Source organism: Maniola jurtina, chromosome 25 (assembly GCF_905333055.1).
Source record: "Maniola jurtina chromosome 25, ilManJurt1.1, whole genome shotgun sequence".
Taxonomy (NCBI): Eukaryota; Metazoa; Arthropoda; class Insecta; order Lepidoptera; family Nymphalidae; genus Maniola; species Maniola jurtina.
Window position 1 is genome coordinate 5697107 of NC_060053.1, and position 13470 is coordinate 5710576.

The 13470-nt window shown below is 36.4% G+C and overlaps 2 protein-coding genes across 4 annotated transcripts; both read right to left on the minus strand.

The window, feature by feature from the left end:
- Nucleotides 1–1194: 1194 nt before the first annotated feature.
- LOC123877966 (beclin-1-like protein) lies at nucleotides 1195–2822 on the minus strand. The gene has a single exon (XM_045924913.1). It carries the CDS (start codon nucleotides 2610–2612, stop codon nucleotides 1326–1328), a length of 1287 nt encoding a protein of 428 aa, XP_045780869.1. The 5' UTR covers nucleotides 2613–2822; the 3' UTR covers nucleotides 1195–1325.
- Nucleotides 2823–3914: 1092 nt separating this feature from the next.
- On the minus strand, nucleotides 3915–12903 carry LOC123878227 (homeobox protein 4-like). 3 transcript variants are annotated; one of them, XM_045925372.1, is made up of 7 exons: nucleotides 12741–12903; nucleotides 11622–11632; nucleotides 10144–10802; nucleotides 9266–9423; nucleotides 8673–8802; nucleotides 8059–8181; nucleotides 3915–4768 (listed from the first exon to the last, which is right to left on the minus strand). In XM_045925372.1, the coding sequence occupies exons 3-7, from the start codon at nucleotides 10770–10772 to the stop codon at nucleotides 4648–4650; spliced, it is 1161 nt and encodes a 386-aa protein (XP_045781328.1). In that variant the 5' UTR covers nucleotides 10773–10802; nucleotides 11622–11632; nucleotides 12741–12903; the 3' UTR covers nucleotides 3915–4647. The 3 variants fall into 3 exon arrangements, with proteins under 3 accessions (XP_045781328.1, XP_045781329.1, XP_045781327.1); XM_045925373.1 differs by lacking the exon at nucleotides 11622–11632 and having other exon boundaries at nucleotides 10144–10792; nucleotides 12731–12903; XM_045925371.1 differs by lacking the exon at nucleotides 11622–11632 and having other exon boundaries at nucleotides 10144–10795; nucleotides 12731–12903.
- Nucleotides 12904–13470: the final 567 nt, after the last annotated feature.

Here is a 13470-nt window from a genome sequence, read left to right on the forward strand (position 1 = left end):
AAAGCTATGAGCCAAGAAAAGGACATGGAACTAAAGAAACTAGACTGTTCTGGGAAGATTTTTCCTGGTCATAGTGAAAATAGTTATTTTAAACAAAGGAACCTTTCCATTTTAAATTCGCTCCAGGGCATGTTTTGCGCATGTACTAAGTTACTTATTTTTACCCAGGATTGTTCATTGTCATTAAATTGTTCTTAGTAGATATCTAAGATATCAGATGTCCGAGGATTTCATGCAGGACGGTAATAATTTCAGTATGATTTCGAAACGATTGGGTCAATTGTCTAATGTTGTTGAAATAGCTGTATTTTGACCCAGTTATATGGTTTTTGGTGGTACCCATATATTATGTTATTGACTCATAGAGTGAGTCTAAAATATTTAATCAATCTTGCAATGGCAATTGTTTTCATGACTAATCACTATCCTAATATTGATGCTGTCTAATTAATAGGTGGACTTTATATGTAAAGAATGTTTTTACAAGTGTTTGTGAGGTCAGCCTTACCTATTGACTGAGTATTACACATACAGGCACGCATATAATTTTAATTGCTAAATTTATTGCCTAGCTTATAATAGTTTGCCTGATGTAATACATACACGCGTATATCTTTTCTGTTATTTTGTATGTCGACTTGCAAACTCATTCTTAACTCGCAATCATGTGAATAGTTTGTTAATGAGGATTTACACCCCGTAATTTTTCTTTTCTCTTTTCTTAGCAAGAAAATGGCTTTATTTGCTCAACATATCAGTTGTCTTATATATATATATGTCACATTGGCGTCAAAGATGTTAAATCTTTGTATGGCGCAGATCACCACCACCACCAGGCGATAACAAACACGTCTCATATTATTAAGCATCGAGTAAGGTACAGTCAAATTAATAGACGCGTTTTACCTACCAATAAAACGCTTATTAATTTACTTACCTTACTCGATGCTTACTTTGAATTCTGCCTGGTGATTTTCAACGCAATGAATAAAAATGGAGAACGCGGCCAATTTGGGCCACGCTCCGCACTGCTTGGCGGTGGTGGTAGAGAGAGAGAGGGACAGCGCTATATGATAGAGCGAGATAGATGCGTTAAGGCGGGACAAATGACGCCTATCTCATATTATTAAGCATCGAGTAAGGTAAGTAAATTAATAAGCGTTTTATTGGTAGGTAAAACGCGTCTATTAAGAAAGTTTTTTGTTAACAATCAGTATTTCATTGATAATATTATTATAGTACATACTTTACACTATTTACAATTAACAATAATGTTTAAAAATAAGAACAATAAAACAGAATATCACAGTATAAATAAGTTTGGGTCAACCCTCTACTTTGTCTTCACTGAATTGAGAAGAAATCCAAGTTAGGGCCCATTTTAGATTAGTAAGCATATACTTCAGCGCCTTAGTCCACTGTTCCTCAGAATTGAACTGTATTTTGATTGAATAAGCATGGGGTGGGGATGCTGTGTCTTCAATTTTCCATTTATCCGTATCTATTCTGTATGGCAAGCAAAACCCTGTATTACCCTTTTCAACTTGCTCTTTGAACTGTTGCAAGCAATCTAAGAAAGCTACCATCGCTGCATCAAACTTTGTATCCCAAAGGAAACGGAATCCAGACGACCCATACAAAGGCAAGACTTTCTGATCTTCCAATATCTCTATATAAGAATGGTTTCCGTACGGCACTAATCTGTATCGTTGGAAATGGAAATTAATTTTCCGTGCTAACGAAGAGAGGAGTAAGACGGTTTGTCCCCACGCTGCATTGATTTCCGACCAATCGACAGGGGCTGTTGGTAACCGACCGAGCCTGAAGTTATTTATAATACCAAATTGCCCTGAATCGGATATATGAAACGTTGCTTTGAATATATTAGTTTTCTTAAGCTTTTCTAATTGAGCTTGTGTGTATGATAGTTGGCATTCATAAAACTTCATCTGGTCTTCAGTAGTCATTAAGTCTTTACGATATCTAGTGTATTCCTTCCAATAAATATCCTGTTCGACTTCCAATCTCTCCTTCTCTTTCTCTTGAACTACTATCTCATCTTTCATAGCCTTTTCCTCCTTCTGTAATGCTGATAACTCTTGTAAGAGTCTGTTCTGTTCTTGTTTCCAGTCATCAAGTTCTTTTTCAAGTCCATCGAGGTTTAAATCCTCTTTATCATCTTCTAACTTCTTTAGATAGTCTGTATAGTCTTTCCATTCGTTCTCAGTGAGTCTTAATTGGTTATCCATTAATTCTAGTAATGTATCAGTGCATTCATCACATAGAGGATGGTCTACGTCTGAATTGTTTGACAATAAGTCGAATAAAGTGGCTTTAACATGCAATTGGTGGCCTAGAGACGTTGTTTCCCACCCGTCTGAGATAACCATGAAACCGTTAGCTCCATTACCAGATTCGGACATCCGAAACGGAGGTACATAGTGTTCTAAACTCGATGATTGTAAATCTAAATCTGCCTCAGTGTTCCTTCGGATTTGTAGGGTCAAATCAGCTATAGTGTGCTCACCCAGGTTGTTCAAAGATTCATCCAGCTTCAAAGGTTGCAAACATCGCTGGCAAGAGAAACTTACGAAGGATTTCGTATCACTCATCTTATATACGCAATGACTTATCACTGTTATATCATAAGTCTCACGCCCAACTTAACAGGTATTTGACGTCGATAAAGTGTTTATTGTAAGCACTAGTTATTTTACTAGTAATAAATAATATAATAATTATTATTTTTTCACATTTATTGGAAAAACAAAGCGAAATTCCTAACAAAGAACCTTTCTATTTCCTAATAATTTTGCAATAAGTTGTCACTTGTCATTATTATCATTGAGTTTGACTTTGACGTTTTTAAGTTGCCACCTCATAGTCGTATTTTCTACCAAAATATTTTTTTTTTTCTTTAATGGAACACAAACAGCTTTTACATTTTTACTTAGCTACTTATTTCTAATTAGTACATATGCCTATTAAGTGTTCACTTATTTACATTATATCTATTGAATTTTGTGCGGGAGTTAGTTAGGTTAGTAATTAAATTAAATTAAATTAATACAGGTGATCTCTTTATAGCATGTGTAAGAACGAGAGCTCGGCATAAAACAGTGAAGTGATTTTTAATTATTAAAATACAAATAATACAGGGTGTTTGGTAATTTGGTAAAAAATTGGACATAAAAAATTTAAAATTTTCTATGGAATTTTTTATAATTTTATTTCGTCATACTTCAGCATTGTATTTATCAGATCAAAGTAGCATGGGTACGTGTCGTCATTTTATACTAATTACCAAACACCCTGTATAATAACTACCCAGGCTGATAGCAGAAAGCTACCCTACTTGTATCTTCACGGAAACAGTTTTATACTGTATAAGAAATTATAAATAACAATCAATATAAAATATTAACGACTAGCTGACCCACCCGACCTAACTCGAATAGAATTTCTAAAAAAAAACCAAAGAAAAATACAAATTTCCAGGCCTAGTGTTTAAGCTTTACATTGATACATTAGTCAGTCAGTTTATTGCTTTATAATAATTAATGTAGAGAAGATTAAACTGTAATCTAAATGCAAGACTAGATGATGCCCAGGACTTCGTCCACGTGATTTTTTTAATCCCGTGGGAACTCTTTGATTTTCCGGGATAAAAAGTACCCTATGTCCATCCTCGGTATGTAAGCTAACTTTGTACCAAATTTCAAAATCAGTTAAACTGTTGGGGCGTGAAATGCTAGCACACAGACAGACAGACACACTTTCGCATTTATAATATTAATAGAACGGATTATGAGAAAATATTAATACATCTTCATTCTTCAGATTGTAGGTATTTGTGTAACCTACTCAATTACGTAAGAAAAATACATGGTAAATATATAAACAAATAAAACAAGTTTGAATTTCTAATCATAATATTTAATTCATTTGTAGACTAGAATACAATGGATTTTAAACTTAACAGCACCATAATAGTAGGTATTTACAATGATATAATGAAAACACATTTTGAACATAAAATTAAGACCCTCTTGCAATTTTTTCTCTAAATTAATCTAAAATGTGCATTTTTTCAATTTTCACCTTAGTCAAAAGTAATATGTATTTAAGTGCACAGGCACACTGCACGTTATACTTAACACACATATTTTTGAATTAGCTAAATAGCTTTCAAACACGTTTCAGTTTTCCTATGACAAAACGAGCAGGTAACTGTTCTGGTAAATTCTAAGTCATAATACTTTGATCAAGTGACTATTTGCACAATATTGGGAAGGCTAATTTTCGCATTTTAATTTAAGAAACGACCAAATTCTTAATACAGACAAATCGCCCAATCGCCCTAAATGTGTAAAAACTAATTTACTAAAGCATAAGAATAAAAAGCAATTATATCTGCTTTGCCAAACATATAAAAGTATTTTTTCTCACAAGAGAAATATTATAAATGAATATAAAATTTCTTAATAATTAATATATTATCATATAAACTATAGGTGGTTTAAGAGAGGCGATAACAAAAATATCTTAAAAAATAATAGTATGGCTTAAAATTCTCTAAAATTAACACGTAATAAAAAACTACTATTATAGTAGTACTCGTATAAGTAATGAATATGGCAACACAATTTAAGGTGCATTTCCGTGCATATAATGCGAGGCATCCTGTATTTTGAAATACGCGTTGGGGATATAAGACTGGGATAACCCACTTTGGGAGCCCACGTACTGCGCTGGCACCAACATTTCCCTGAAAAAAAAAAGAGTGAGTTTAATGAATGTTTTGATGCAAACTGGTAAGGGGCATGAGACGGGCCTGCCCGCGAAATTCAAATTTAATTTGGTTTTTCGCATTTTTTAAACTAATACGACAACGTAGGCTCTAGTATCGACTAATGTGTCAGAATTAGTCGATACTACAGCTAATTTCTTATCCTGGACCCTTTCAAGTAAAGATTTTTATATAAACCTGTGAGGATGATACTGCCATTGTCGCAATTGAAAATGCCATTAGCCTACGTTATCGTATTAGTTTTAAAAATGCGAAAAACCAAATTAAATTTGAATTTCGCGGGCAGGCCCGTCGCTTCCACCTTAAGTTAGGAAAGCGGTACACTCGAAGTCACTGGAACCTTGTCTATCTCGGATCAATCATAGCACGAATTTTCATATCATACCGGATTTTTATTCTAAGCATACCTGCTTACTGGTTGGAACTAATAGCTTGTTGTCGCTAACAACTGTGATTCCAAAGAAAACGTTATTCCGAAAACTCGTCCGAAAATCGATAAACTTACGAGAACAGTTTGAATTCGCCACCACGCTTGCCAAGTGCGGATTGGCATACTTCACCTTTGAAAATATTATGGAGAATTCTCAGGCATGCAGGTTTCCTCTTGATGTTTTTCTTCACCGTTAAAACAATGAACCGAAAAGAATGCCGAAAAGTTGGAGGGGCGTGCCCGGGACCGAACCCCGGACGTGCCCGGACCTAATAGTATGCCGACGTCTTAACCACTAGACTATCACCACAGCTTGTGACCTCACGTCGCGTAACAAAAACAAAAAAGGTCGGAAGGGCAGCCATTTCGGAAAACAATGGTGGTGCAGCTATAAAAACCAAAAGCTTGCTATTTGCAAGGCGCGTTTCTATTGGTCAAGATTGCTATGGAAACAATCACACTACTTCACACTAATATTATAAAGGAGAAAGTTTGTATGTGTGTGTGTGTGTATGTTTGTTACTCCTTCACGCAAAAACTACTGGACGGATTGGGCTGAAATTTAGAATGGAGATAGATTATACCCTGGATTAGCACATAGGTTACTTTTTATCCCGGAAAATCATAGAGTTCCCACGGGAATTTTAAAAACCTACATCCACGCGAACGAAGTCGCGGGCATCAGCTAGTAAGTATATAAGTGACTATGCGTGACTGAAAAGAAATTAGCTCTAGTGTCTACTAATTTGTGAGTTATAGTCGATACTAGAGCTAATTTCTTAAACTGGACCCTTTCAAGTAAAGATTTTAAGATTTTTATATAAACCTGTGAGGATGATACTGCCATTGGCGCAATTAAAATGCCATAAGCCAACGTTGTCATATTAGTTTGCAAATTGCGAAAAACCAAGTTAAATTTGAATTTCGCGGGCAGACCCGTCGCTTGCCCCTAGGTTGCATAATCTATACATATAATAAAATTGTAGAAAAGTGGTGTCTGTACAATGGAAATATATAAAAAAAAAGTAGCAGGGGTTGCTATTATATCGATGCCGAACCCGAAATTGTAATTAATTTTTTTTTGTCTGTTAGTCGGTTTGTCTGTTTGTCTGTTTGTCTGTGTGTTTGTGCACGCTAATATCAGAAAAGGTTTATTCGATTTAGATACGGGTTTCACTAATATATTGTAGTAAGCTTCACTTAACATTTAGTGTTTATTTCATGTCAATCGGTTCATAAATAAAAAAGTTATGTCAATTTAAAGAATCACGCTGCCCGAAAAGTCACTATTCCACGCGAACGAAGTCGCGGGCACAGCTAGTAAATAATAACTCCAACCTAGTGCAAGCTTTATGCCATAATTATTTCACAAACCCTATCTAAATGACTTGTTTTTAACCCCCGACCCAAAAAGAGGGGTGTTATAAGTCTGACGTGCGTAACTGTCTGTGGCATCGTAGCTCCTAAACTAATTAACCAATTTTAATTTAGTTTTTTTTGTTTGAAAGGTGGCTTGATCGAGTGTTCTTAGCTATAATCCAAGAAAATCGGTTCAGCCGTTTGAAAGCTAAGGATGAAAGATAAGGATCTTCTTAAAATAACAATAATTTCGGACATGCTCTAATAAAATTCGTCCAACCTCATGGAGATTGCAAAAATAATAATAAAAAAACAATGACCGTTGCACATGTGACACTATTGTGGCCTTTTGTGTAATTGATTAATGAGTCCCTAATGAGGGTCATGGGCCCAAATGTGTGCTGATGAAAAAATTTTGCCATCTTTCGTTTTATTTTATTGAAGAATAATTTTTCTTGGTAACCAAACATGTAAGTAGGTACCTACTAATTGTTTTAATTTTCATAGCAACCATTTTGAAATTTTAATAATATGTTGTTATGTACAATCTGTGTGAATTTCAACTATCTACCTATTACGGTTCACGAGATACAGCCCGCTGACAAACAGACGGACGGACGGACGCGACGGATGGACGGACGGACGGATGGAATAAGGTTCCGTTGGCACCCTTCGGATACGGAACTTTAAAAAACTGACGATTAAGCGACCTTGGAAACCGAAACGCAACACCGAATGTTTAAAACAAAGACTCTCTGTTCAAACAATCATAATATTTGGTTTATGGGCCCCTAAATTTTGGTGGCTAATCTTTATGTCGCATTCCGTTGTTTCATTAGGTACAAATCTCAGAAATTATTATTAAAACACTGACTGACGGAAGGGTCAGTTAGTGTGATTTTCACTTTGCTCGAGGGGAAAATATATTTCGTGGATCTCCAACTGCAACTGTAAGTTTGTAATCGCAAAAAATAGTACGGTCTCTTTTTTATACGATACTATAACTACAAATTAACGTTTTACGCCAAAAATTGACAATTAGATTTCATAGTGAATAGGTAGGCATCTTCAAGGCAAGCGCGTTTCATCCTAGGCGGCATCATAACTTGCCAGCAAGTCTGATTGCAGCTAAGCACTAGTCTATAAATTAATTAAAAAATACTTAACATTAAGTCCTCATTCGCACGAGAGCTTTTTTAACTTCCGTTAAAATGCGTTCAAATAGAACAAATTAATGCATTCCCAAGTATCTGTTCACACGTCAACGCTTTTTTAACGCTCGTGCGAATTAGGGCTTATTGTGCAAAACCAATTTGTACTTGACCGGGTTCAACGCATTGGCGGTTCCTCTGGTGCTGGAAATGTTCTTGGGTGGCAGTAATCACTTTACATCAGGTGACCCGCCTGCTCATTTGCTCGCCATATGTTTTTAAGTAAGAAGAAGGGGGGAAGTACTTACGGTCTATTCGACTGCTGTGGAGTCCTATCTCTTTGCCTTCTGTTCTTGAACCAGTTAGACACCTGTGTCAGCGTTAGACCTGTTTTTCTTGCGAGGGCGCGTTTTTCATCAGGATTTGGATACCTAGAAAAATTTACTACTTAAGACTTTGACAGTAAGAGCTGTTTGACCTCACTCCACCCTCCTTTTTCTACAACCGCGCCGCACGCCACCGCAAGCAATTTCACTCTCACCACCTGGATGCCTCGTGCCCTTCGACCGCCCGTTGAGCTGTATTTTAAAGCTCACTGTATATTATATTGCAAATAAAACATCGGACTGACGCTGGAGGTCAACGAACGTTACATAAATAGGCCACTCGGAGTCAATGCCACGTCGCGTCGCTTTGTAGGTTAGGTATAGATTCGAGTTTTGCACTCTATACATTGCGGGTTTGAAAAATACTAAATAACTAAAATTACAAGATAAGGCAAATGGTTATTGGCATTGTATTGTGTTTACATATAATAATAACTAGTAATTGGCGTTCTGGTTACACTTTGTCTTATTACTAGCTGATGCCCAAAACTTGTCTGTTGCCTCGCTGTTCGCTTAGTATGGACCCCGCTACTCACCTATTCCTATAGTAACAGTCTCGGAGCGCAGTCCTACTCTTCTCTTTGAAGCAATAAACAGTCTCTTCTCCGTCCCATATTGTCTTTGGTAAGGGATACTTCTTGCGCAGTCTGTATTTATCTACCGCACCTATGAATAAAAAAAAACAAAAAATATAATTGCATAATATACAATGACTATGAATATGAATATGAAACACCTATGAATATTTATAATTAAAAAAAATACAAAAAAAAATACAAGACTTTTTTATACTTATAAAATTGGTTAAGTGCGAGTTGGACTCGTACACGAAGGGTTTTGTACCATCGTACAAAAAATGACACTTTCAGGGTTCCGTACCTCAAAAGGAAAAACGATACCCTTAAAGGATCACTTTGCTGTCTGTCTATCTGTCTATCTGTCTATCTGTCCATCTGTCCATCTGTCCATCTGTTTGTCTGTCGTATCTGTCGAGAAAACCTATACTTAGGGTACCTACTTCCTGTTAACCTAGAATCATGAAATTTAGCAGGTAGGTTACTTAAAGCATAAGTAAAGGAAAAAATTTTAAAACCGTGAATCATAATATTTAGAATAGATAGATACGTACCTAAAGGCCTTCCCCGAACTTTCTCAGCCTCCTTATAATGAGCTTCCATCCATAAACTCTGTAGCTCTTTATGGTGATTCATAGAGAACTTATGGGTTTCCAATATGGCGTATAGTTCTTGATAGATGCCGCGGTGGTACGCCACTAACGCGCGAGCTCTGAAATTATCTATGGTTTCAGAAAATGTGAAAAAAATTGAAATCGAGAAAAGTGTGTTACATCTGTGCTGCGAATTCAAGCCTTTTTCCAAAAAAAAAAAAAGGTTTTTTTTAGCCTCTGTACCTACTGTTAAAGTATACCTAATAATGTCGAATGTTTTCAGGAAGGTCCTTCCGACGTCCGTGTTTAGTGCCACGTACCTATGGTCTATAACTCTATAACCTAAATATCTTCAAGACAAGACGCTCCAACCTAAACCTCATCGTTGTTTTTTATTATTATTCTTTCATTAAAAAAAACGTGATTGTCGGCAAACACAAGCCTCGCATCTCGCAAAAGATATCAAGTCAAGAGTGAATAAGCATCTTCTAGTCTGCATCATCACTTGCCAGCAAGTGTGATAGGAGCCAAGAGCTTGTGTATTAATTTAAAAAAAACATTGAAAAATGTTTGTGATAAATGAGGAAATAATAAAGTGTCAGTTTTAGGGGAAGTGCCTATGATTTCGCAAAATAACTGTACATTATACCTTTACCTTTATGAACCGAATTTTCAAATATTCACCTTCAATCAATCAATCGTTTATTTGCTCTAAATCGGGGCTTCTGCTTTTCGGGACTAACCTTCGAAAAGGCTGAACCGATTTTGACGGATCTTTTGCTGGCAATTAGAAGCCTATTCAAAGGGTGATGTAGGCTAATCGCGGAACAAAAATTTACCTCAATAATGTTTCATTTCCTCTAAGTAGCTCACTTTCAGGCAGCCTCCATAAAAAAGTGGTCAACTTTTCAATGTCACCCTTTTGCAACAAAGCCTCACAAACGCACAAAACCTGTTCCGAATTGAAATTCAGAAACCTCCTCATATTCGTATTGTCATCAGCAAAATACGACTGCCTCGCTCTCTCATTAACATTTTCGAACTGATTATTTATTTCTATCTCAACTAAATTCGGATTGTTTTCGTTCTGAATACAATTTTTTGTCGCTTCATTAAAGTATGGACGCGTTCGGTCTTCGTTCACAATTTGGGAGAAAAAATTCGGGTCATTGATAGGCGGGAGTTTGAGTTCGAAATTCAAATATTTCTTGCTTCGCGGACACAGATACGAGTAAGTTTCGAAGGAGTTTTTATTGCTTTCCTGTAAATAAACCTCTTTTCTGTCATCGCTACGGGGCGACTTTTGCTTGTTGCACGAAAAATATTGTTTTTCGCTGATTTCTGGTTGGTAGAAGTTGCCGTTTTGCTGTTCGTATGTAAATGATGGTAAGGAGGTTTCAGATTCGCTTGTGAGGTCGCTTGAAGGGCTCAGGCGGTCCGAACATGACTCCATGTTAGTGGATTTCATTTTTGAAACTTATTAGGCGGCTCCTGAAAAGAAAAACTTGCATAGGACAGGGACGCAAAACAAATACAGTGCCTCGGTACCTACTTACCTACCTACTGTTTTGCGATCTTATTTTATGCTTAATCTTAGTCTTAATCTAAGCTTAATCTAAGCTTAGAGATCCTATATCCAAACTTACAACTGGGAGGTTCGATTCCCGGCAGGCGCAATTTGGGACTTTATAATCTACTAAATTGTCTCTGGTCTAGTCTGGTGGCAGGCTTCGGCAGTGACTAGTTACCACCCCACCAGCCATCCCTATCATCCTATTCCTAAGCCGTGGTCCGAGCATCACAGGAGGCCCCCGACCGCTCCAATTATTTCTTCGAGGCCTAGGGCTCAGTCCCAGTTGAATCTTTGCGCTAACCCTACCCGGTGACGCTGCAGCGGCCAGGCCTACCTAGGGCTTACGAAGCATACTTACTCAATACGAAAAAACCTAAGTACTAAGGATGATATTATAAAAGCTTAATTTGCTATAATCCGCCAAACCAACGAAATCTGTATGTTACGCAGCACCACACAAATTCCAACACCACTCGACGCGCGTTTCGCCCCGACACCGGGGCATCCTCAGGAGATGTAGACCTTACAATAGACCTCACAATGTCTAACTGAAATTGTACATTGTGAGGTCTACATCTCCTGAGGATGCTCCGGTGTCGGGGCGAAACGCGCGTCGAGTGGTGTTGGAATTTGTGTGGTGCTGCGTACCATACAGATTTCGTTGGTTTGGCGGATTATAGCAAATTAAGCTTTTATATCATCCTTGTATATCATGGACTTCCGCAAAATAACGCCTGCTTCTATAATACCTAAGTACTGGTTAAGTATTCTTAAGCCACTCAGAAGGTGTGTAGGTAATTCATTTGTTTTTAAAGTGTGTCCGGCACAGAATTCGAGTGTCATAGGATGTTTTGTAAACAATCTAAGTATATTTTCACTTTTTCGCTGGAACATTTTTTAAATAATGATTGCTTTTACTTAAATAATATAAGTAAAGGATATCCGATACCTAAATATGTATCATAAAAGGAAAAGGTGACTGAATGACTATTCTATCAACGCACAGCTCAAACTACTGGACGAATTAGGCTGAAAATCATGCAGATAAGTAGGTATAGCTATTAGGTAGGTACCATTATGACGAAGACATCAGCTAAGAAAGGATTTTGAAAATTAAACTCCTAAGGGCGTTTGTGCACTCACTCCTATTCGGTTCGTTTTCGTGATTCGTGAAAAATTGATAATTATATAATCAATAAAAAATTGATAATACAATCGACTCAATGTGAAAAAATACAAAAAATCATAAACACACGAATAAAAACACGAACAGTACTTAACAGGTACCTATAGCAGCAAGTTTTCAATACAAAAATTATAATATTATTATAATTCTATATTCTCTACTCTCACGCTTGTGTACAAGATAATTATTATTAACTAGCTGATGCCCGCGACTTCATCCGCGTGGATTGGATTAGGACTCTTTGATTTTCCAGAGTACCCTAAAAACCTAAATCCTAAAAGTCGCGAACATCATCTAGTATAGAATAAATCACATTTTACTACTAATAGATATACGAACAGATCATGAAATAAATTGACACAACCAGGACTAGATCCCGTTACATCTTATGAGAGTAACAGCTCTTACATCGCTGTGCCAGAGGAGTCCATATAAAAATCTATCTACCAAGGCATTTTGGGTTAGGTATAAGTACCTATACCTACTAACAACCTACTTTGTAATAAGTATTCTTGTTTTTAAAGGTGATATAGGTAAGTATAAAGTTATCTAAATCACCGAACCAGTGATAGTTATGCATTGACGATTCAAAAGTTAGTTACTTGTAAAAGTATTTTGCATAAAAATATTTTGATTTAGATTTTTTTGAATTACATAATTATCTTACCTTAAGAAACACTAATAAATTCACTACACTGTAAAAAAACAATCACTAAATGTTCTAGTTTTCATTCACAAAAAAACAAAATAAATCACTGAAAAAATACACCTATCTTAAAATATATAATAGCACATCCTCCCTGAATGGAGTCAAGGGGTCAAATAACAAATTATTTCAAACTTCGAACGATCGGGGAGGCGGTGTGTGGGAGAGAGATAGAGAATGGGCGGCGCTTAGAGCCCGGTGTTGGGTATAATTTTCTTTTTGTTATTTTTCTTTAATAAAGGTATGCGACCTTTTTGGTGGACCGCCTTTTTACGACCAGGTGTTGCTATTTTTCTTATATTTTTTGTGATATTTACTATTCTAGCAGACTTAGTAAAAAAAACCGGCCAGGTGCGAGTCAAACTCGCGCACCGAGGGTTCCGTACTCTACTCGCGTATTTTTTTCGACATTTTCCACAATAAATCAAAAAAGTTCCTTTTGTGTATAAAAATAAATAAAAATCTGTTTTTGAATGTACAGGGAAAACCCTTTCATATGATATCCCATTTGGTATAGTTATCTCACTTTGATTTAAACACGTTTTTAATTTTTTTTAATGATCTAACCACAAATTCATGGTTTTCAGATTTATTCCTTTACTTGTGCTGTAAGCAACGGGAAGTATCTTATAGGTTTTCTTGACGGACAGACAGACAGACAGACAACAAAGTGATCCTATATGGGTTCCGTTTTTCCTTTT